Below are 24,619 nucleotides of genomic sequence, written 5' to 3' on the forward strand. Positions count from 1 at the left end.
AGGTCATTCTGTCTCCATCTTTCCGTGGATCTCGGGGATCAAGCTCCATTCAGTGAGCACCTTTCCCATTGAGCCATCCTGCTGACTTCTGTGTACAATGGACTCTATTCACATTAACATGGAGACTTTTTCCCCTCCCAGAATAAAACACAACGAAGAAGACTTGTCTATCAGGGAGGGACAGGACCTGCTTGCTCTCCCAGCTCTGGGAGGCTGACTGTCCTCAGGCAAGGACCGGGCTCTCTCTTGTTCTTCTCAGTTCAGAAGAGGCTGCTTATTCACTTTAAAAGATTGCTATGATAAATAAAAACAACAAACATTTTTTGAAATTTTTATTTGGTGTTAACTCCACAAGAAAACAAAACAAAACAAAAAAAAAATCAGTTACTCTGGTGTACGTGAAATCAGAACAATACAACCACGGGGGGAAAATCAGCCCAGGAACGGAGCTGATACTTCAGTGCTACGGATGTGCAACGCGCTTCATACCACAGTGCGCTTCAGCGTTTGCCAACTTTTTTTAATGCTTTTTTTGTGATCATCCATTCAAGAAACTAAAACCACACTTTAATTCTGTACCAAAGCCTCTGAGCTTCAGCCACTTACTACAAAAGAAACCAAATACAGAATCTAGTCATCCCTTTGCCTTTGATGACCCACCGTATCCCCTGTGGGGGGCCTCTCCCCACAACCACAGCTGAGGAGGGAGGCTTCTTTGCCACCTGGAGCCTTTTCCTGATAAACATTGGCTGTCCAGGTCACCCAAGCTCATGGCTGAGTATGAAATCCATTTGGTCATAGCAACAATTTCTAGGGTAATCTTGATGGCATTGATTTTAGGAATTTACAACTTCCAATCCTTTTTGCCTTTGATGATAGGTTATATTTCAGTGCAGATGTTAATCAGATTTTAGGAAGCTCCAGAAGAAAAAAATACATAAAATGTATCTGATACCTGTAAATAAATAAGAGCAACATGAACCCTTCTACATGCACACACGCACACGCACCACTGTCAGTGTCAGGATGTGCTGTATGAAACAGACCCTAAGATGGCAAGAGGCCCCAGCCAGCAAGCCAGAACGACAGTGCCTGCACAGGCTCCACGGTGTTTCCTGTGTTCCTGAGAAACAGGCAACAAACTCAAGTACTACCAGCAAGGCCCGAGGGGCAGCTCCACTCCCAGCTAAGAAGCCACACGCATGCCCAGTGCCGTCCCACTTGCTGGTGAGGCCAGTTCAACTACTTAAGACCTCTCCGCTACTCCTGATGTTCTGGACATGCTGAGCTCATGTCACAGACAAGGTGTTTTTAAAAACAACAAGTTAGTTAAAAGAGAAAAATCATTTTGGATGTTTAGGTTTTACACAATTGGCCCTACTAGCACCTGTGGCAGTGCTGCGAGAGAGATCCGAGGTGATCAGCACGCTTAGATGCAACTGTGTGAGGCCTGCTGCCTGCCTGCTGCACCAAGTCCCACGAGTCGATAATCAGAACAGCAATCACACAGGGAAGTGTGTGGGAAGTTCCTCTACCAACCCCAGCCCACAAGCAGAACTTGCCCAGAGCATTCTCTCAAACACAAAATGAGATACAAGCTACACTACATCACAGCCACGAGAGCAGCTAGCTGCAGCAGCCAAAGATTTCTTTGGGGTAAGAGGTGGCCTCACTGCATGTCCAATGTTTTGAAGTTCACTTGGAGAATTAAGTTCAGTGTCGTCACCAGATAACAATTTACAAGTAAGGTCCTCAACTATGCACTGGAGAGGCAGCTCAGAGAACCCCACTATGCCTGCTATGGACACACTGCAGTAGCAGAACTCACCCATCTAACCCAGGCCTCAAATCCTTGGCTTCTTCAGCTAGCAAGAAAGTCACAAGCCACAGTAACTTCCATGGTACTTTAGGGGAATCCTAAGAGAAAGCACAGTATTCTGTAAGTCTCTAAAGCACACCCTTGTGTTCCTACAGCAATGTCCATGAGATCTTCTGAATGAGCCTGCAGATGAGTCACCATGCTTCCCTCCTCCTTCAGCAAGGCCCTGACCCACTGCAGGGGAGGACTGATCTCCTGGCTCAGAGAACAGAGCTAGAGTCTCTGGACGGTGGCGGTTGTCGCCACGGTGCTGACAAGGTGATGGCGACACAGCCGCCAGAGGGAGGCCTGCAGCTGCGATGCAGAAGCGGGACGCACTAGGACAAGCACATGCACACCCATTCCTCATGGACAGCACAGTCTAGTCTACTTCAGAGAGCAAGAACTTAACAGCTTGGAAACAAATCTTCAACAGGACAGCCGTCCTCAACGCTAAAATAAGCAAGAAGAGAAAGGTAATCACTGATGTGGATCAGTTAATTGAAGAAGAAACCTAAGTTGCTGCTTTAGACTAACAGGCCTCACACAAGGCAATTGCCCATCACAGCCATTTTCAATGACTGGTACTACTCTGCAGGGTCAGAGATGTGTTCGGGAGAAGAGCTCCTCTCTGCTGGGGCCCACCCACTCTCCGCCGGCTTCGGAGCCTGTGTCGCCCGTGTCAGAGCTGGCACTGGAACACATCTTCCTGTGGAGGCCATTTGGTTTTGTCTCAGAACCTCTCTCTCCTGTGCATCTTGCTTCATAAACAGAAGACACCTACAATTCAAGAAACAATTTTCAATACACCAAAAATCAGACAATCCCCCCAAAGGCTGATCCTATTCATAGACAGATGAAGTAGCAATCACTGATATCTCCTATAGAAATCTATAAAAACGTGAAGTCGCACTGTTTCAGAGGCATCTCTTCTTTGCCCTTGAAGGGTCCAATCCTAATTCTGCACATCTAGCCACAAGAATCTATGTGCCACACTAGGGTAGGACAATGGGACTCCTTAACTCTCAGCAAGTCTTTGAATACCTGGTTCAGGGTAGCCCATGAAGCGTTGCCCAGGCTCCCCTAAGTAAACAGACATGGTAATGCACAGGGGCTCACAGTTCCAGCAGACAAACAAACCAAAGGACAAAGCTTCATACTATAGACATGAGGATACTGGTTAAGGGGCACTCTGAACAGGGGCAGAGCGCTCCAGAAGGTGGCACTCCTGAGCAACGGCTGGTGCTCTGCACAGCAGTGCCAGGATCATCAAGTGTGGTATAGAGCATCTTCTTGTGTTTATAGGAAGGCTGGCATCTGGAGCCCCAAAATACTCGACGGCAATGGTAGCCCTTTCATCAGTTACAGCAACTAACACTATTTCCCAGTGCATCACAATATCCACCATTAGCATCACCCCATCACAGTCCCTGTTTCTGAGCTCAAGGTGGACACACAGAAAAGCTATGTGAGAGCAAAGCACACAAGGCTTCCGGGCATGGAGGGAACCTTCCAAGTGCACAGCCATGGGAGCACGGATCCCACAGCCAGACTGTTGGGGTACGCAGCCCTATGCTCCATCTCCACATACCTCCATTTTGTACTCTGCAAATAGATGAGTGTGCCAAGAATGAGTGTGCACAGGGGTGTTTTTAGGTCACTGTCTTGCAGAATGGCACTAATTGTCAAGGACAAGCAGACGCAAGGACAAGAAAAGCTGTGGCTGCTGTTGAGGAGTAGCAGTGGAAAAGATGGTGTGGAATAAAGAAATGGATGGAAAGTGGAGGTGAGATACAATAACAGGCTGGCAGACACTGGGCAGAGGTGAGAGGAAGAGACAGGTAAAGAGAGACCCTGAGGGAGGAAGGCTATGGGGAGGCCTTACATGTGGGCTTGGACATGTTAACACAAACTGGTAAGTCAGTGGGATTAGCACTATATGGTGCTTTGGAAAATTCTTACAGAGCTTGAGCTAACATTGATAACTCTGAGAAGAAAACAGGTTTCCTTCAATTCACTGGTCTTAACTTGCCTAACAGTGGAAGGCTTGAGTCTGAGCTAAAAGTAGGTCAAGGTCTTGAATGCCTTCATGGTACTCACAGGCATGTTGGGGAGACATAAGTGTCTGGGATGGTGCGATTCCACCCAGAGAGTACACAAGAGCACAGAAAGGGCACAGGGTCTGTCCCACACAGGTTGGAAAAGTATACTGGAAGGAAAATGCTGCCCAGGACTGAACAAGAAACAACAGCTTAGTACAGCATTTAAGACCCCCTGTGCCAGCAGTGTAGTGTCAGTGGGGACGTTAGGGGCTGTTCATGAAGGTCTGGCAAATGGTTGGGGCTTGTGGTTAGGGTTAGGCAGATCCAAAAAAAAGGGCCAAGAGGAGAAAGGCAACACTCAGGATCTGGGAACATGGGCCAGGGGTGGGTCACAGGACCCTCAAGTGTGTGACTAGAATGGAAGGGAGGAGGACAGTCCACTTACCCTATTAAAATCTAACAGACGCTCTTCACGACTGGGTGTCTCTTTAGCATCTGGACATTCTTCTATACCATTCTCTCCCTTGGCATTTGTATAACATTCTTAACCATTTTGAATGGAGAAGGGAAAAGAGGGAAAGGGGGAAATTCAATTAAGACAGTTGAAACACACACCCTTGTTTCACCTCACTGAAAAGCTAGGCCTCCCCACCCTCTGGAGGTTTAGGTTGTCATTGAAAGCACAGCCAGTCTGAAGTGTATGAGAAAACATGACACTAGCTGAAAACTTCAGCCACAAGTATGTAATGAATAATAAAAACCAGGCCAGCATAAGCATACTCTACTGTAAAACATTGTCTCAACAATTCAACAAATATTTACACAGATCTATGATGTAATGGTCCTGGGCCACAGGGGAAAAGACTATAAGACCCATGCTCTCAAGAATGAGTGTCAAGTGGAGGGTGACGGTCAATGCACCACAGATATGCTCATGGAACAGCAGAGGTTCCAGACAGGCAGCCCAATGAGAAAGCAAAGCAGGTCACTAGCTGGCCTGTTCTAACTCAACAGCATGCCCACGGGCCTGTTAACACCTGTGCACATGGAGGCTCATGGTCCAGTTAGCCAAGGCTCACAGAATGAGAAGGCAATGTGGACTGGAGTTGGAGGAATCCAATCAGCAGCAGCTTCAACTGTGTTTTATCTATGCACTATAATATTTAGCCACCTAAGGAACTTGGAGAAGCCTATGCCTCAGGAGATTGACCATCAGTCCTTCTGAGAAGTTTCCAGGTGACTCCTGAGCACAGCCCCTGTGCTGAACCTAGTCTTGGTTTAGCCTAGCCTCTTGTCCACTGACCCAAGAAGAAGATAGCTGTGATGGAGTCAGAGAGAAGGATGGAGACTCCAACCAGCTAGTTCACACCTGGCTCCGACAGAGCTCAGAAATGCTGATCCTTTAGCATCTCTGCTCGATAGTGTTATACCACAGGTGTCAATGGGTGCTCCGGCTCCCATGTGCCCGAGTCACAGAAGACAAGGCCAGCCTTAGTGAGTGCTATACTCTTGGGCACCAAGTGCAGACTTTGCTTGCCATGTGGATATTCTTCATAACCTATCAGTCCTGGGCATTACTTGAATAATCCTGGCTTGGAGTGACAAGAGCCATAATAGATGCCAGGTTCTAACTTGTGACATGACTCTCCAAGCCACATACCCAACCTCTTTAAAACAGAAGCAACATCATTCTCTTCAAAGAGGTGCTATGTGAGAAGTGGACAGGTACAGCAACATTTTCTATAGCCACCAACTGGAACATGGGTTCTGGGCGGCTGGGAGGCCACTGAGCTCGAGTGGCCTCATTTCATCCCATTCACTCCATACACACAGCAGGGCCCGAAGAGAGACTGTGCAAGGGAAGGTGGCTCTTTTCTGGTTGAGAAATGCTATGTTCATCTTCACACCTCCACTCAGGGGTTTGGCTAAGAATCATACTGAGCTCATCCCATGGGCTTATTAATGCTCCCAGTGACAGCTATAGTTTGTTGAGCAATCACTGCATGTGGGTTACAGTTACAGGCACCTTGCCTGCTGAAGAGGCATCTTTATTCCTCACTATCATCCCAATAGGGATGGCTTCCTTTTACAAATGCAGACAACAACAGAGCAACGAAACCCAGCAGTTACCCACAGAGGCACAAGGCTCCAGCTAGCCTTGCTCCCCCATCACAGTCTGTGCAGCTCCCCAAAGGGCTCACTCTACAGAGACTGGACAATGCATGCCAATAGCAACTAAGCTTCCAAGCACACCACAGCCAGAGTAAGCACTGGAGAACACCACCAAGCCCTCTGCAGTCTCTACCACACTCCTCAGCACGCTACCTGTGCCCCGCCCCATACTGCTCCTCCAATCCCAGCTGCTGTGGTCTGTGCTCTGCCTCCAGGCCCACTGAGAAGACACACATCCAGGACGGGCAGCCAGTGTGTTTATACATCCCCAGAGCAGCACTTTGATCAGAGACACATATACACAGAAGTACACAGGGCAGGGTTCTCAGCAGGACACACCCTGTCTCCTCTGCCAACTCAACAAGGAGACAGTCTTTCTCCCGTGGGATACTCAGAGTTCTAGTTAGCCAGTGTCCAGAGCAGCACATGTTGATTACTAACCATTTCTAATACTAGAAGCTTCAGGAATGCCTATCCTTTCGAGGGGGTGAACAGCTAGTTATCCTCCTGCATAGCCTCCATGTGAGGCAACAGAAAGAGTACTTCATACTGTCACTGTTTAGGGAGCTTCCCAAGGATTAAACTCACAGCTGTCACTCAGAAGGCTGGCTACCATTTCGTCTCCACCAAGCTTCCCTATGCAGCATTTCGCATACACATACAAAAGCATTATATCCATTCACTGGCTCCTGCCAACAACAGACTGCATATCCAAGATGCAGAGCTGAACTGGAACTGGCTCCTACTAACGAATGACACAGTGAACCAAACTGAGGCAGTGCTTCTAAAAATCATCCCCAAGGAAGTAGCATCTTTGCTACATGGTGATAGACCTCTTCCTGTCCTCACTCTTTATGCAGAGGAGCTTCTGAGGCACAGCTATGGGGGTCTGACTTGGACTGTTAGCTGCACCTGTCTGAAACTCATCCAGCTTCTAGATGGATCACTCAGGAGGTTGGGTGGATACTCCATGGCCCTGACATCTTCCTCACCTTCTCTCTAGCTCAATGGTTCTCAGCCTTCCTAATGCTGCCACCCTTTAACGGTTCCTCACGTTGTGGTGACCCCAACCATAAAATGATTGCCTTGTACTTCCTAACTCAGTCTGAGAACCACTGCTCTAGAGCCTAACTCCTTCCTACTGCTCACACTGCAGGCTCAGGGCAGGTGCGACCACTACAGAATCTCCCCATCCTATTCCCATCACCTAACTCTCCAGCTTAAATTTTGTCTCTGTTGTTGCTACAAGTCTTCCAGCACACATCTGACCTGAACACCCTGCAAACAAGTCTTTCCCACAGCCATCCCTCAATGCACACCAAACTGGAGCCAGAAGCCAGGTTCTCATACATGTAGGCTCTTTCTCATCAGACTTTCTGGTTCACCTTCAAAATAGCTAAGCCTGATAGGACATGGTTCTTCTAACCTGCCTCACACCCTGTGACCTTCTTTGCACAAAGATTGCCTTGAGGACTCCCTTCTCTATGGTCAAGATGGTTATACATATCTCATCAAGATATCATATATATCAAGGTTTAAGAGCAGGGTCCAATTTGCAATCACCTAGGTGTCCCTAGGGTCTTACAAAGTGCTGGCCATAGGAACTTTTTTGGTGTTTTCTGGACTGTATTCATACCTAAAGAACCCGTTGCTCTCGGTGAACTAGAAATGTGAACAGAATAATGGCACAGTCTCCTTACCTTCACACTCTGACGTGGGGAAAAGGGGAGAGTACAAAGCTTTTTCCCACCAGCTCTGCTTTTCTTGATTTCTTGTTACTTCTTGCACATCAGTGTTCAGTACAGGAAACTGTTTAGATGAAGCCAAACACAGAGCATGTTTATAAACCTTCAGAATAGAAAATTTTAAGAATTATTGAAGCACTACATACCTAGTGCCTTTAGATTGGTGAGTTAAAAAAAAAAATCTAAAGTTTTTTGTTGTACAGGAAAAAGGCCTTACTGTAAATAAAGGGAACCGTAAGAAGTACTTCAACTCTAAGTGGAACAAAAATCTTGACAGAACCTCTTACAAGACCTAAAACAGCAGACAGGAAATTCTCCTGGCCTACTGAAGTGCAACAGGTAGACTGAGGCCTGAGCCTGAGGTGCTGTGGAGAGAGCGGCTCCACCCTTCCAAGTAGAATGTTTAAGGCTGCTCAGACCCTGCTCTCCCTCTAGACAGCGAGAACAGGTTACAGAAGCTATCACTGGTGACCAACCAGTCCTTGGAGTGGTCATGAACCTCACAGGCAACTTCTGTTGACAAATGCATCCTGGTACGCTGGTGAAGGCCCCCTTCTTCACTGGGCCTGAGAGGCCTGCCAACAGTTCCCCAGAGCAAAGCCTGGCTCTCCATTTCCCTGCCTCCCCAGTCCTTATGTTGTGCTCTTGCCAGAATGCCTGTGAACTGTGTACAATTCCATGACATCATTTGTCCAAGTTCAAAACCTTAACTGTTTCAAGAGCTAACAATCATATATTTTCTAAAGGGTTTTTGTTGTGGTTTGAACTATAAATTATTTTATGGGTCTAAAATTGCATTATCTAATAAGTTAAGAATTACATGGGAATATATTGGGAATTAAATGGGGAATACATTTTAAACCTTTATTTTCATTTAATATGACTTTTCAGAAATAGTTCCAAATTTAGAACTGAAAGAAAATTGTACTGTATGCCCAGAGTAGTTAATTAGCCTTTCTTATTCCCTGTATGACCGGTCTACTAAACACAAGTACTGCTCAAGGTTCTCTGAAGGCTGAAGTAAATACAAATGAAGCCAGCCAGCAGTGTACGAGGTCTGCAGTAAAAGTAACTACCAGGTCCTGATACCAATTTGCAACATGTGAAGGCCTTCTGTACTCTGGGACATGAGCTGGCACTCCTTAAGGCAGGCAGCAGCAAGGGAGAGGGGCCAGAGGTATCTTCTCTATTACCCTATAGTACCTCTGAATATACAGGAGGCAGCAGGTTGCTGAGTTCTTATCTGAATGATTAACTGTGCTACTTTCTAATCCCCTTGTGAAATGAAAGAGACACAAAGTCAATCAAAGATAGGTGTGGTGAGGGGAACAGGTTTGACCAGTCAAGACACCACCCAGGAGCTGGGTACACACCAAGATGTGGTCAGATGTGAGAGCCCTGGAAGTTTAAGGACAAGACTGTTATCTGGGTTATCTCTGCATCTCTAGGCAGAGCACTCTGTTTACAAACTACAGAAACTGGCTCCCAGGATGTCTCTGATTCCAGAGCACATCAAGTCCTCTCTTCACTCTGCTGTGGCTCTAAGGCAAGAGTCTGCATTATTTGAGGAGTCCTTTCTGAATCTCCCATTTGGGTGCCAATTCCTATGGCTAAGACTTATCTTCTTTATACTGCAGCAGCCATCCATATTCCATACGCATGCACAATTTCATAGCACCTTTCCACTCAGTTATTCCCAGCTTTTGGGGAGCATAGCAAACTCCACAACAGTTCACTCATCTGAGGCTGTTTAATGTTTTAACTCAATGAATATAAAGAATATTGAGGAGAGGCAGGAGGACCACAAACTCAACGTAACCCCTTAGTTACATAGTGAGTTCAAGGCCAGCCTGAGATAGAGCCAGGGGATGGGACACAAGAGAAGGACAGAAAGAACTGGGAAAAGGCAGAACAGAGTCCTACCGTCCACAGAAGCTGCTTCTGCCCAGGTACATACTCAAAGGGAGCTCTGGGAGAAAGCCCGCCTGGCTCCTTACTTAACAAAGCAAGCTGCTTCCAGCACTCTCCATCCACTCAGTGTCTCATCCAGTGCTCTGTCTTTCTTCAAGTGCTTATTTATACCCTCACACAGCATTAACCTAGCATGTTTGCTGTTAGCCCCAAGCCTGCAGGAGAACTTCTCACAGGCTCACAGCTGATGACTCCAGCACCTGCAACAGCACTGGGCAGAGGGCACTCCACACATGCAATGACCAGGACAATGAAAGGGAGGGAAGGCACAAACTACATCCAAAAAGACTGACCACAGATGGTTTAGCAATTCTTGGAAGTTCTTCAGAAGCTGGCAGTCAGGGGATAAAGACTCCATCGTTCACACTCCCACTAACCAGTCTATTTCTGCTGAAAAGGAAGGTTTCCTTTCATGGGGGTCCAGTGCCCCTTTCCACTGGTCCTTCTTCTTCCGGAGGCTCGGAGCCAGGAGAGTGCTGTCTGCTCCTCACTATGGGACTGGGTCAGTCTCTTTTTGAAGTTTAAACATTCCTAGCTATCAGGTGAGGAAACCAGTCTCTGGCTGTCTGGTAGGATGACACTGACAAACTGGGCCAGGAAGGATGTGTGCCACAAGCCAGAGTGACCTTTGCTACCTCTCCCACCTCCAGAGCTTCTGACCTTTACAGTGTAACACTCCTGGTATAAAACGAGTTCATCTCCTGAACAAGACTGCAAGGTCCTTAAAGACAGGGACTAAGAATATGGCTTTCTATGTTCAAAGGGCTTGGCCTTAAGCAGGCAATTAAAAGCCCAAGAGAAGAGGACACCCGAGCCATATTTCTGTGCAAGAGACACAGGGGGTGCGCTTTCTGTGCTAGTTTTTGCCTTTAGCTATAACTGGATGACCAGTACCCGACCAACACACCTGCAGCTCAGGTTCTCAACCTGGCCTTCTGCTCCATGGCCCCTCCTTCTGCTCCTACACATCCAGGTGTGTTCAAAACACTTGCAGTGTCTACACCCCAGGAGGGCTCTGGTGAGGTTCCCACAGCTCCAGGGCTCATTGCAACTGCTCCACCTACCACCTCACCCACAACTACACTGGCCCTGATGTCCTAGAAGATAAGGAAACTGAGGCGAAACCTTACAGGGAACAGTATATGAGAAATAAAAGGAAGGGTGATTACAATAAAGGCCATTAAAAGGGAAATATACCATGCAGAAAGTACTTTTGATGGATTTACCACAGCCAGTACTACCAGAGGGCTGGTGAGAGGAGCCATCACTGTGAGTATGCCCTCGTGTAATTTCATAGGAACAGCCCATTTCAGATGAGAGATGGATTTACAAATTGGGCTTCTTGTCTAGACTGAACTTCTCACAGACAAGGATGGCACCGCACACATTAGGGCTCTCCCCTTAGTGATAGGCACATAATAGGAATCCAAATCATGTCTGCCCAATTTGACTCAACTTTGAAATAAACCCAATTCTTTCCAAGGTCCTAACTGGTAATTCTAAGGAAAATCCTCTATTTTTATTTTCTTGCACTGAAACAGAAGGCCTTTGCCTAAGTGGAGCCAGTCTTAGGAACTCCTCATAACTGACCTGGACATTACAATGGGTAGATAAGACACAGGTCCTAGCCTCAGCCTGGTCACAAACTGTTCCTTCAAGCCACTCTCAACACTGTTCCTCAAGCCAGCCTATGAAGTGAGCTCCAACTGCAGTGATGCAGTGATACTAACAGCATGACAGCACCCATACTCTCAAGATGTCCCCACAAGTCTGCAGCAAGCTAGACCTCTCAAAAAAAAAAAAGAAAAAAAGAAAAAGAAAAAAAAAGAAAGAAAGAAAGAAAGAAAGGAAGGAAGGAAGAAGGAAGGAAGGAAGGAAAGGAAAGGATACCCAAATCTGAGAACACGGAAATACATCAACATACTAGAAAGCGAAGGAATATGGTAGTAGTAGGTAGAATCTTGCTTCTTTCCTCATTTTCTTTCTTCCCAATCTGGAACCAGGTGAAATACAAAGTACATAAAGGAACATTTAAGGAGGGAAATGGGGGGGCAACACAACAACACATAAAGGCTAACAACATTGCTGGGTTTTCCTTAACAATTCAGATTTCAGGGATTCAATGGGGTTAAATCTGGCCTTTTATAGACCAAGGTGCATGCTAACTAGAGCAGCAGTCTTCAAGTTCCCCTGAGGCTCTTGCAACTATCCAAAGGCAAGCAGTTGTACTTCTAGGTACCCTGCCTCCAATGATTCAGTGCCCAGTTCCCAGCTACAGAAGCCAATAGCCAAGTACCACCCTCCTCCCCCAAAGAAAAAGGTAAAGGCAAAAAGGCAAGGAACTCATGAGACAGAAAATGCAATTACAAAAAGAGGCTGAGAGTGCAGGTAAATTAAGAAAAGGGAGAAATTAATTCTGATATGAGGTGGGATGAGGACTGAACAGGATGTAGGGAGGTATCCATGAAGGAGGTAGATCTGAGGGCCTCACAGGATGCGTGGGAGCCGGTAAGCAGGGTGGATGAGAGGAAGGACACACATATCCATCTGCATCAGGTGGCTCTGACTTGAGACTGCCTCCAACACTGTTTAACAACCTGCTTCTGGAAAAAAGCCAGGCACTGCTATATCAACTAATCATCAAATAAAGTGGGCAGGCAGCTCTGCTCTTTTCGGTGGAACAGCTTATTGCTGTGTCTGCTCTGGTACAGCCAATTTAACTTCAAGGGACTTCCTAGAAACACATTCAAGGGGAATGATGACTCCATTAACAAAACTGCTGACACTAACATCACCGAGCAGGTCCACACGAAACTCCCCACCCAGAGCCCATTCTCAATGAGCACCAAGAAGACGGGTCCCTTCACTTGGTCCCTTTACACATGAACCACAATGCACGTCTGAGAATGGTGTCCAGATGTAAAGTATTTTACATGGAATACACAACTATAATAAAACTGACCAGCATTCTTTACTCACAGCTACATTCTGGCTCCCTGACTCTGAACGAGAAAATGCTTACACCAGGCCTTACGTTTTTATCCACACTGCACGCATATTATACAAGAACTTCGCATCCTGAGAGTTAGTACGTCTTTTCCATGCAGAGTCAATTATTTACTTCAAATTTGTAAACAGCAAATCCATTTTAAGTCCTTAAATGTAAACTAAGACTTCTAAGTTCAAATTCTTTAAGATTAATCTCCTAGTAATCCAGTCCCACTTTTCTTGTCTGATAAGGCTGCCTTTCATTAATGTCTGATCAAACCCCTTATTCAATACTGACACATACCTCTTCCAATTGTCCTGAAGAAACTGGATTATCTTCACAAGCAGGGAACTGACAACCTGCTTTGCAACTGCAAAACTCACTCATCTCTTCCTCACATTGTGTCATTATTTTACAGTTTGCTGCTGAGCTTTCTAAATTAATTTCTAGAGATTCGTTAAAGTTACATTCCAAACACTGATTTTGTTTCGGCAGAATCCCAGTTGCCTCCTCCTGGGAATCCAGTGATGTCTGAGCACTCTTCTCCATTCCAGATTTTTTTAACCTGGGCAGGAACTTCCCAGACTCAAGCTCTAACTTTCCATAGTAGTGACCTTCTTTCTCTGCATCTTCCTCTAAAGGTTTGAGATCTGCTTGTGGGTCTTCAAATACATCAACTTGGGAAGGAATGGGAACACTCGCTTCATCTTTTTCAGATTCGAATTCTGACTCACTTCCTCCTCCAGGGGATAGTTCAGATGCAGAAATCGGGCGAAAGTGAGTCCGGGGAGAGATTCGAATAGCCCTGTACTGTGTCCTTTCGACACCACATATTCTGGGGTGAAAAACCTCACTGTCTGAATCAGAGCAGAGGATTGATTTCGGCTTGAAACTGGGGCTAAAAGATGCAATCCCTTCTGGTTCAAATGAACACTCTACGTGGAGAACTTGTGAGAAGGGGTTGCTTAGGTCAAAGGAAGAGAGTGAGTATTCAAGGCCAGGATCTTCAACTTGAAAGTTACTGCAGGCTCCTAGCAAGTCTTCATGGAAGATAAAAGAAAACCCCTTGTTTACTCCATTTTCCCCGCTCTTCGGCATGTCACTCTGTTCAAATGACACAAAGGGCTTCCAGAGCTGCCTGTGACCAGGAGCAAAGCTGTTTCCAGGGGTCATAAAGACATCTGTACCGGCGATTGTCACCACATCAGAGGCTGCACACTGTAGCAAGCTCCCTTTTGTGTGACCAGGTGGTACAACTGCCCACTCCCCATCACTGTTGAATGTTTTGAGCTCTCCATAAACTCCTCCAAGAATGAATGTGTTCTCCTTATCTTGGGCCACATCCCAAGGTTTAGAGGGTGTGGTGTAATCGCCACCATCCACCTTGGACAGCTCACTAGAGACAAATGCTCTCTTCTCCATGTTCTCCTTCTGTCCCTCCCAGAGATGATACTCTGATCTCTGCACAGCCCTACTAGGCTCTTGAAGGGCTTCCATCTTCGCCTCAGTATCCAAACAGCAGCAGTAGTTATTTACATCTGTGGAAAACAATTCCTCCCCAGTTCTTTCTGTCTCTACTGCAGCCACAGAACTCCTACCTACCATCTTTGTCCAAATGTCTTTAATAACCCCTGAGCTGTAGCCATCTCCATGTGGACTGCTTTCACTACATGCATGTGTAGTTTCAAAGTTCTTGCTTTCTGCCTTTTGTTCTAGCTGAATACCACACACAGATTCTAGCTTAGATCGTTTTTTGAAAACTAATGTAGGAATTTCTCCTAAAGTTCTACTGTTTTGCTGGCAAGTTTCATCCTGCAAAAAATCTAGAAGCTCTTCATCTACAAAATCTGACGAGACTCTGGGAACCACATAATTAATATCTTCTGCAGTAAACTGTGTCGATTCTTCAAACTGAATGTTTAGTGTCTCATTGTCTGAGCGTGCTTCTTCCGAATGGGACCACGGACTACAAGTTCTTGTTGAAAGATTAGAACAGTGTTCGTTTTCTTCAAAGGCACTATTTTTGGTCCATATGAGCAATCTAGACTGTGTTTTCCCCAGCATATTAGCACTAGAATCTGCATGTTCACTTCCCAAGTTGAGTGTTTCAAAAGAAAATGGTAAAACAGAATTACTGCATTGCACTTCAAATACTGAAAAACAAGAGTTTATACCAGATCCTTCATTAATATTGGAAAAGGGCTCTTGATTGCCAGCAAGTATGTGTGAACTGAGCATCGTGCTGTCCAAGATAGGAGAGAGTCTAACTGGAGAGTCTCCTCCAAAACTCTCTCCATCAGCATCACCAGAACTAGATGAACAACACTCCCAAAACTGAGCCAGATTGCCAAGGTCTTGCAGGAAGAAGCCCTCAGCACCCACAGAGCTGGTAGAATCTGTCCATATTGCACGTTCCCCTTGCAACTCCATACCATCTAACACTATGCAACATTCTGCCTCAAAATCTGTATTCTCCTTGCTTTTTTGTCGAATCATATTCAAAATCCGACTTTCTCCTTGCATTGTTTCTGAGGCACCAGGATCCAACATGGATTGATCAATATCCACTTCATAGAAGTGTGTTAGTTCTGATAGATGAATATCATCCAGATACTTATTGTCCTCTGGTAGAGAACATAATGAGGTCCCAGCGAGGTCAATATCCTCGTTTATAACTGCAGGCATTTCTACAAAATGACCATCAATGAAAGTACCTGCTGCGAGGTATGTTCTGTGGATATTACTGTTACTGATACACAGACCACGCACAGAGTCAGACAAGTCTTCCACTGCCTCTGCTGTCAGAGTACTTGTATCTTCCCTGTTTCGGTATGTGGTCTCTAGTTTGCTTTTTCTACTCAAAGGAACAAAATACTCAGCAATGGGCTCTGTGTACCACAGGGGCTCTTCCTTGTACTCTTTGTTGTTTCTGCTGTCCACATACAGGTCTTTCACTGCAGTGTTCCCAGAGTCGCTCCTTCCCGTCTCCTTTGCTGGTCTTTTACCCCGCTTGCACAGCTGCCTGATGGACCCATTGCTGCTGCTGCTGCTGCTGCCACCACTGCCTGCATGGACTCCTCTCTCTGCCTTTCCACAATGCTTCAGTGAATGCCTGTTTTGCCCATTCCGCCCTTTTCTGTTTCGAATTTCTCGTGCCTTGTGTCTGACTTTAACATACTTCATGGATGCTTTTAACTCTCCTTGGTTACCACTTGAACTTGAACCTGCTTCACTAGAGCCAGATGACCATGAGCGAGGGCGCGTCTTCCCTTCAGGTTTGTGTCGGATCTGCCTTTTGTAAAAGGCAGGCTTTTCTTCGATGGTGCTACTGCTCAGCTTGCTCTCCTTCTCGTGTCTGCTCCTGCTCTGGGCTTTCTCATGCATGGGGACAGAGGCGACACTGCTTCTCTCTCTGACGGCTTCACTCTCACTGTTGCAGTCCTTTGGAGAAGATGTATCCGTGCTTGCTGGTGGGACTGTGGATGATGACGAGGAGCTAGAGTAAGAACAGGGTTTGGACTTGTTCCACACGGTCATGATCTCTTGCAGGCAAACCGGTTTCTCAGACAGTGGTGGAAATGCTTCATAGTACCTGCAAAACAGAGCAAGAGTTCATAAGCAAGGCACACTTTACAGTCACCATTACACAGACAGCAACGTCAGCCTGAGAGGCAGTGCCTTAGCTCACTAATGTCAGCAATCACACCATCAAGGAAGCAAGAATTTGAAACGAATTACCAAACAGTAAACAGTGCTGTGCATTAAAATTAGTCCCCCAGCTGGGCGTGGTGGTGCACGCCTTTAATCCCAGCACTCTGGAGGCAGAGGCAGGCAGATTTCTGAGTTCGAGGCCAGCCTGGTCTACAAAGTGAGTTCCAGGACAGCCAGGGCTACACAGAGGAACCCTGTCTCAAAAAACAACAACAACAAAAAAATTAGTCCCCCAGACCAAGCACTTTAGCACTGCTTGGACTGTGAGAGGCACTATGCAAATACTATGAAAAATATCTAAGATCTGTCATCAAAGCAAAGCTTCAATTTCATCTAGGAAGAAATGACAAAACAATGTAATAGGAAGAATGTACTAGGCTAATAGGACATGTCTGAACTTGAATTTCATCTTGGCCACTTACAATGCTTGTGACATTAAACTCACTATTTGATATTTGAGTCTTTTTCCTCCCTCTAAAATAGTGAACACATAAGAACCTCACAGTAGTGAATAGTGGAAATAAGTGTTACTGAAAGTCACTGAGCAGATGATTCGGGACTACAGCTCTATAGCCATTTCCCCAAGTCTGGCCCTGCTCTCCTGCTTACTTTCTAGGCTCCCCTAGGCCGTTATATAACCCTGCAGTGGCTCCAAGCAGGAACAAGAAGAGTTCACCTCAGAAGCAGGAGTAAAGGACAAGAAACGAGTCAGATCATCACCCACTCCATGCCCTTGTTCCTGATAGACTATCAGGGCAACAGCATGGAACTCGGCATTTACGCAGGCTCAGGAATGGTGGGATGGTTACATCCAATTGGTCTTAAGTGAGGATGCTGGTGCAATCAGAGTCAGGGATCACAGCTGGGTTTAGTGAACAGTGAGAAGTGAGACCTACACACATGCTATGCTCCAGGATGGAAGCCTGATTGGACCATAACCCCTAAACATGCTTAGAATACCACAGAAAGAAACTTGCTAGAAAAAAATAGCAATTGCTGAAGATTTGAGAGCAAAATAGATCCCCCAAAGGATGTCGAAAGCTATGCTGCCTCTAGGGTATTGCTCTTCCAGACATTAAGGCCACCCACTAAGTGGCAAGGGCTATGTTTACAAAGGTATTCATTGTGACTATCTGTAGTAAAGCTATGTATAGTACAAATTATTAAAAGCTTTATAGGTAATTTTCTCTTAAAAAATTATTTTTATTTGTGTGTGTGTGTGTGTGTGTGTGTGTGTGTGTGTGTGTGTGAGAGAGAGTGCATGTTGCCTGTGTGTGAGATTAGACAAAAAGGCCAGAAGAAAGCAATGAATTCCCTGGAGCTGGAGTGGCAAGTGGTTGTGAGCCACTTAACACAGGGCTGGGAACTGGAAGAGCAGCAAGTGCTCTTAACTGCTGCATCATCTCTCTAATCCCATACACAATTTTCAACATCTAGCAGTCATATTAGAAGTCTAAGAAGAAACTGGTGAAATTAATTCTAATAACTTATTAGTATTATATTATCACTTCCACATGTAATTGACATTAAACTGATTAATGCACTGTTTTGTATTTTTTATTCTGTTCCTAATCTCTACTGAGAATGTCACACTTACAATGGAACCAAATGACTGCAATTTTTTTCTTCGGTAGAGATTCAAAAGATTAAAATAAAATGTCTAGCAAGGAAGTCTGTTTATAGTAGAGATGACAGTGCTATTAATCACTCACAAGGGAGGAACTAAAGACACAGGGACCAAGTCTGGCCAGGTCCTCTGTGGGATAAGGTACACCAGCTCTCGTCTGTGGAGAGGGAATGTCATGAGCTCTCTCAGCTGCCTCAAAGACTCTGTGTCAGTCTGAATGCGCGGCAAGTGCTTCAGGAAACAGCAGCCATCCTGTTTCCTTCATTCACAAACACTGACTGCAGACACATTAGGCAATCAGACTGTTTTACTCACTTTTGCACTCTCACTATGAATGAAGCACCTAAGCATTCATGCATTTCCTAAATTAAGAAATCATAGAGATGACAGAAATGGAAACCATGTGGCAGTAGCGAGACTGGTTTTAACAATACATACTTCAGACTGAGGAGTCTTACATACATTTCCACTTGATCTTTTGCTGTAGGGGACAATTCTTCCTCTGGAGAAGGAGAACCTTCTAACTTTTTGTGAATCTTCTCTTCTGTTATAAGACAAAAATTCAGAAAAAGTTAACATATATGCAGTTAATAAACACTAAACTCATTTCTCAAGTAATTTTAATCAGATATGATACAGGCTTTTGTGGCTTACAGAGAGAACTCCAGGCCAGTTAATAAACACTGACGTACTGAGTGTGCAGAAGGCGCTCTTTGGCTAACCTACATATGCACTAGGCTGCAGGCTGAATGAGAGTGCTTTAACTCATCACAAAGCCACACTGTAGAGGTTCTTAACTGAGAGCCTGGCGTTCCCTGTGTACTTATTAATTAGACCAGAAGGAGTGAACATCTGTTTAGATTCCAAAAATACATTCTCACAAAATTCTGACTCACGGCCTTTGTACTGACTCATTTTGATTAATACTAATCTGTAAAGAAAACTCCTCATTACAGTTAGACCTGTGACATGACATGGCGCTAAGCACACCCTGTGCTTCAGTACCAACAGAAACAAAGGGTAGCTACTGAACTTGGTCCAGGCTATTGCCTTAAATTAAAAATAAGGTGGACCCTTAACACAAGGCTTCAAGAGTATACGCTGACAATGACCTTGACAAGGACAGAAAAGGGTTTCAGAGTATGCAGCCCCTTCCTGGAGTCCTGCAGAACACTTAGGAACTTAAATGACTGAACCCCCAAGTGAAGCCTTAGAAGGTGCCCACGGACTACAGCCCTCCTCTGGAGCAGGGATTTCCCATGTGGCCACTAAGGACTTCACTGAAGCCTTGTGCAGAGCTGAGGTAATGAGGAATGCTGGCTTGGTGACACACTCTACACTGAGAAGGACCCTGTAGGGCTCTACCTGCCCCAGCCTGCTCACCTTGCTCGCTCTGTAGGTCTTTCAGTCTGCAGCAGAGCTCTTCTACTAAAGTCTCGATCCCAGAGCTCTGTGTGAGAGAGAAGACAGTCAGCTTTCTACCAGGCACAGTAGACAGGCAATTATTTTATGTCACTACGGAGGACCACAAGTTTCCATGTTCCAAAAGGAATATATTATCAATTCTTAAATGAATCCCAGAGTTTAAAAACCGGTAAAGCTAACCTACTGTAAGTATTTTTTCTTTTCTTTTCTTTTTTCTTTTTTGGTTTTTCAATACATGATTTCTCTGTGTAGCCCTGGCTGTCCTGGAACTCAGAAATCCACCTGCTTCTGCCTTTCAAGTGCTGGGATTAAAGGCATGTACCACCACTGCCCAGCTTACCATAAGCATCTTACTAATGAAGGACACTAAGTGGGACTTACTGATACATTGTGGCAATGTGAATGCTCTCCAAGAAAGGCTTCTGTCTTGCTCAACAAGGCCAAAGATCTATGTGTCCATCATTGGACAAAAGTTAGTCACCCACAAAAGCAACCTTAAGATTCTTTATAATCATGGTTTTATACAAATTTAACACAGGGGTTACAAAACCTCCTTAGTCTCTAGAAGATTAGAGCCTAAAGAAAACAAAGTAGGTCCCCCTTCCCTTTCCCTTCCTTGTCTTCTTCTTTTCTTTTCTTTTTTTAAAGTGAACTCTCACAACTCCAGCAGAAAGAGCCATACAGAACACAGGCCAATGCTGAAAGCACACATGGGAGCTCTCGGTTATTTTAAGAGATGGACCCAACCACACAGGGCCCACCAGTGAGGCGGTTCGGCTGGTGGTACAGATACTTGCCACCAAGCAGACAACCAGAATTCAGTGCCCAGTACCAACAAGTGTGCAAGGACAGAACATGTTTCTTAAGTTCCACAGGCATACGGAGAGGGCGTGAAAGGATCTGGTACTGAAGATAAAGTGAGGCAAGCTTCAAAGAAAATTTGCACTTGAAACAGCACAAGTACATATCTTTCACTCATTCTAAATTCTCATTTTTTTCTGCAAGAAAACAGAAAAAATATTGTACAATGGACAGAAGAGTTACAGTGTTTCTTAGAAACTTTGGATTTACTCAGGGACATGCTATGTCTGGGTTGGATTTTGTCTCTTTGAAAGGACACAGCTGGCCAGATGCACACAGAAGAGCCACCCAAGTTCCTGTGCCTCCGCTCTGTGACTCCAAGAGCTAAAAATAAACTTTACCCATTCGCCGAACTCAAAATGACTCAGCAAAGTATGGCAGATATTCTTTTTTTCTTTTTCTTTTTTAAAAAAAGCCCCCTTTACAGAGTTTTGGCTAGAAGAAACAGATTTCAGATAGGAAGGTAAATTGTAAATACCCACAGTTACTCTCTATCTGCAGAATATCCCAGTCTTTAAGAGGGAAAAGAGAAAATAGGTCAGAGGACAGCTGCCTCTTTCTTACAGCTCTAAAAAACAGGCAGACAATTGTTCAACAGTGGTAGACTGCACAATCCCATCACTGAAGTCTGCTTACCATAACGGTCAAGGTGTAATGAGGCCCGCAATTATAATCCACTTCTCCAGGATACAGAAACTAACACGGGTGTCAGCTGACACGCCACACGCTGTCTTGTACAACAAGCCTATGTCACTGCTTGCAAACCTGGGGCTATCTCCAGTGCAGAACATGGAACCTCTGGGGACTGCTTACCAAACTCCTTCCAACCTCTAAAATAGGCTACTATTTTTCAGGCCTGCAGAATGGCCATGACAACCTGTGAGCAGGGTACTCATATTATCTTTTAGTTAGTATAAACTACACAGACACACAACTAGTACATATAAAAGCAATATATATACAAACAATAAACAATATATTATCATTCATTCAAAGAGCATATGTATATGTCCATATGTATATATCTTTATATATAAAAATGCCTATGTTTTCAAATACAAGCAGCATTAAGAAACAGTGCTTTACTCCTTCCTTTGTGTAAATCAAGCTTTACTGATCAGGTTTCTGTTTTCTTTCCTTAGCTAATGTGTTTTTTTTTTACCTGCATGTGTGTATGCACCCCCCCTCCCCCCCCCACACACAAGAGAAACACATACCACCAATACCACACACATTTTTTAAAAAAACAGTACTGGAGACTGAACCTACTCTAGTTATTATTTTTAATAATCATTAGGTCATCACGGTATCCTAATAGCAAACTGAGAAGCATAAAGTCATCCGTCATACTATCATATGCTGGCAAGTATTCTAGAGTTCATTTAAAACTAAGAAATTTCATTTCCATTTCTACCTATACTGCCATAGTCTATCACATCCATAGGTTTGCTGGAAAATACTTATCTAAAGGCGTCTTAAGAAGGGACAAAGGATAAAGCGTACTATGTTCTAGAAAGCCCACAGGAACACCTGTGGGAACAAGATGCGGTGACTCTGCTGTGGTACCCTGCCTGGCCTCTCTTCACTGTACCAACTCAACCATCAAGTGTCCAAAGCATCTGGGAAGTGCTGTGCAGAGCAAGAGCACACTAACATGCAGTGAGCATGAGCAGGGTAGGCATGAACTGGAGCTACTTAGAAGGCAGCCCCTGGAAGCAAGGCTAGACACTCACTGGACAGTCATCTGCTCTCACCCACTGTACAAGTGATAGAGACTGGTAGCCCACATGCCCAACAGGTCCCATGGACAATAAGGACCTGTCCTCCTAGAAGTACATGGCACTACCTCTTACTTCTCTGAGAACAGAGGTAGGTGGTAGAGATTTAGTTTGATATCTCCACATCTGGCTCTGAATTCCTGCCCTACCGCACACAGGGATATGCCTATTTCCCAGCTCTATAACCTAAGAATACCTCCAGTTCTCTCAAAGCTCACCTAGTTAGCACACGGGTGATGTACCTGTCAGACAGAGCTCATTGTAACCCAGGTTACTTAAGTACCAGTGTCATTTCTAAATTCTGTATGTTCACTCCTTCAAAATTGCCTTCAGTGTCTGAGGATCTGGATTTGGAGCCAGACCTCAGGGTCTGAGTTGGACTACTATTATTATTAGCCTATTCAACACCAAGACCACCTCTAGCAAACAAAGTACCCCTGTGGGCTGCTCTCTGCAGCCACCTTGGCCTGGTCTTGGCTTTTGTCCTCCTCTGCTGGTGGCTGCCTGACAAGGTTAGGTCTGTTACTTGATGATATAAACTGAGTCTGGTCACGGCTTACAGCTGCTGTAACTGCTATTTCTAGGAGGTTTTCCTTCATCCCTTGCTTCTCACCCCACAGAATTCTCAGACATCTCCAACTGTCTCCAGGCTTCCTGTGCTTCTCAATTTAAAGCTGTATCAGTCAGGAAGAGGTGACTGGACTGGTCTCCTCATTGTCTGCCCTCTCCATGGCCAAAGACTTGCAGTAAGCATCTTAGGTTGTTCTTTCAAGGAGAGCTCACTGCACTGGACAGTCTCCCAGTGTGAGATGGGTATCCCTAAGCTACTGGAGGGCACCCAGCATGAAAGCACATCCCTTTTGTTTTGTTTCATTTTTCGAGACAGGGTTTTCAACTCAATCTTTAGACCAAGCTGGTCTCAAATTCTGAGATCTGCCTGCCTCTGCCTCCCAAGTGCTAGAATTAAAGGTGTGCACCACCACTGCCAGGCTGAAAGCTCAGTCTTAAATTTTCCATTTGAACATGGCACAAAGTGGTAACTCAGATATCACCTCTAAAGCTATGGTAAACTAGGTGGCCCCACATAATCCACTTACCTATCCCAGCCTAAGTTTCCACATCTGGAAACCAGTTGTAGCAGCTGATTATTGGACTTCCTGTTCTGGTTGGTCCCTCATCTCTCAGTTCCTCTGTCCTTCCTAGTGCCACAGGCTGCATACTCTAAGTCTTTCAACTAAGTTTGTTTCCTATTTACTGTCCTGCTTAGAATGTCAGAGGTTGCCTTGTCTTTTATTTGCTCTGTTTTCCTGCTGCTGGATCACCCTTCTGCGTGCCAGTATCTGGCCAGCAGGCACCAACAAGGGGCAGGGAGTCTCATGCTTTCTCTCAATGGAGCCCAGCCTGTTCCTTTTCTCCAGAACATGAGTGCCAGAGGGCTGCCCCTTACTCCAGTACTACAGTAAATCATGCTGTCCAGCACTGCCTCCTTAGCGATGGAGGCACATGGACTTGTAGAATGCCAACTCTTGGCTCCACAGACCACGCCTACTAAAGCACCAGTGCTGTGAGGACAGGAGTCAGTCCTACCCTGCTGCAGCTGCATGGTACCACAAAAAAGATCTGCGAAACTTCCCAGCAAACTCCGCTCACCTACAGAGTTGAAATCAAATACAGTCATTTTAGCCCCATGCTGCACAGGGCTCTCTTTTAGTTTTATGGTTAGAATATGTCATTTCTACAGCAGAGCTGGAAGGGGAAAGAAAAGACCAAGGCAAGGTGTGGGAAGAATGGCTGCTAGTGACAGCACACAAGAGAGCCAAGGACCAGCTTCAGACTTTAATTCCTGAAGGTTTAAACCCCTCAAAACCTGGAACTGTCCGTGCTAAGCTAGTAAGCAGCAGACTACTGACTGAGAAGACTGGGCGCACAGAGCCAGCTCGAAAACTCTTGCCATCAGGGCCAAGAAGCAGGACAAGAATTGAAAATCCCCAAACCAAAAGTTTCTTTGCTCTACGGCCCCATGAGGATTGACAGTTCCCATCTTTGAACCCAGGAGGATCTCCGGAGTGGCTCCAGCTCTTAGAGAAGTATCTGCTGAATGAACACGCGCCAGGGAGGACTGCACACTGCTGAGGTGGTGCACATGAGGAGGAGAGGTTAAACCTGGGGCAGCACACAGCTTGGTGGTGGCGTATCTGTCTAGGCATGTGAGTCCCAGGTCCCAGTTCAGCACTGCCTTTCCTACACCCTCAAAAGAGAGGTTACCACCATCTGCTATAAGTGATGATAAAATAACACCATCAGCCAAGCATGGTGACACATGTTTGAGATGCCAGGCACCAGGAGAATGACATAGGAGGATGGCCAGTTTGAGGGCAGCCTGGTCTATACAATAAGATACTTTCCTTAAAAAAAAAAAAAATAAGCCATGAACCTTGCT

At 45.4% G+C, this 24,619-nt stretch overlaps 1 protein-coding gene across 12 annotated transcripts in view; it reads right to left on the reverse strand.

The window, feature by feature from the left end:
- Positions 1-317: 317 nt before the first annotated feature.
- The window catches only part of D5Ertd579e (DNA segment, Chr 5, ERATO Doi 579, expressed), a 96,250-nt gene continuing 71,948 nt past the window's right edge, over positions 318-24,619 (reverse strand). For 4 of the 12 annotated variants that reach the window (XM_011240744.3, XM_011240743.2, XM_011240746.3 and 1 more), the window contains 7 exons: positions 19,499-19,565; positions 18,554-18,659; positions 13,081-16,369; positions 11,713-11,781; positions 7,773-7,881; positions 4,346-4,443; positions 500-2,638 (listed from right to left, as the gene is read on the reverse strand). In XM_011240744.3, the coding sequence (XP_011239046.1) occupies positions 2,459-2,638; positions 4,346-4,443; positions 7,773-7,881; positions 11,713-11,781; positions 13,081-16,369; positions 18,554-18,659; positions 19,499-19,565 (3,918 nt within the window). In that variant the 3' untranslated portion in view covers positions 500-2,458. Of the gene's footprint in view, positions 2,639-4,345; positions 4,444-7,772; positions 7,921-11,712; positions 11,782-13,080; positions 16,370-18,553; positions 18,660-19,498; positions 19,566-24,619 lie in introns of all 12 variants that reach the window. The other 8 variants (XM_006503992.3, XM_030254575.1, XM_011240742.2 and 5 more) reach the window with 7 other exon arrangements.

Source organism: Mus musculus, chromosome 5 (genome assembly GCF_000001635.26).
Source record: "Mus musculus strain C57BL/6J chromosome 5, GRCm38.p6 C57BL/6J".
Classification (NCBI taxonomy): Eukaryota; Metazoa; Chordata; class Mammalia; order Rodentia; family Muridae; genus Mus; species Mus musculus.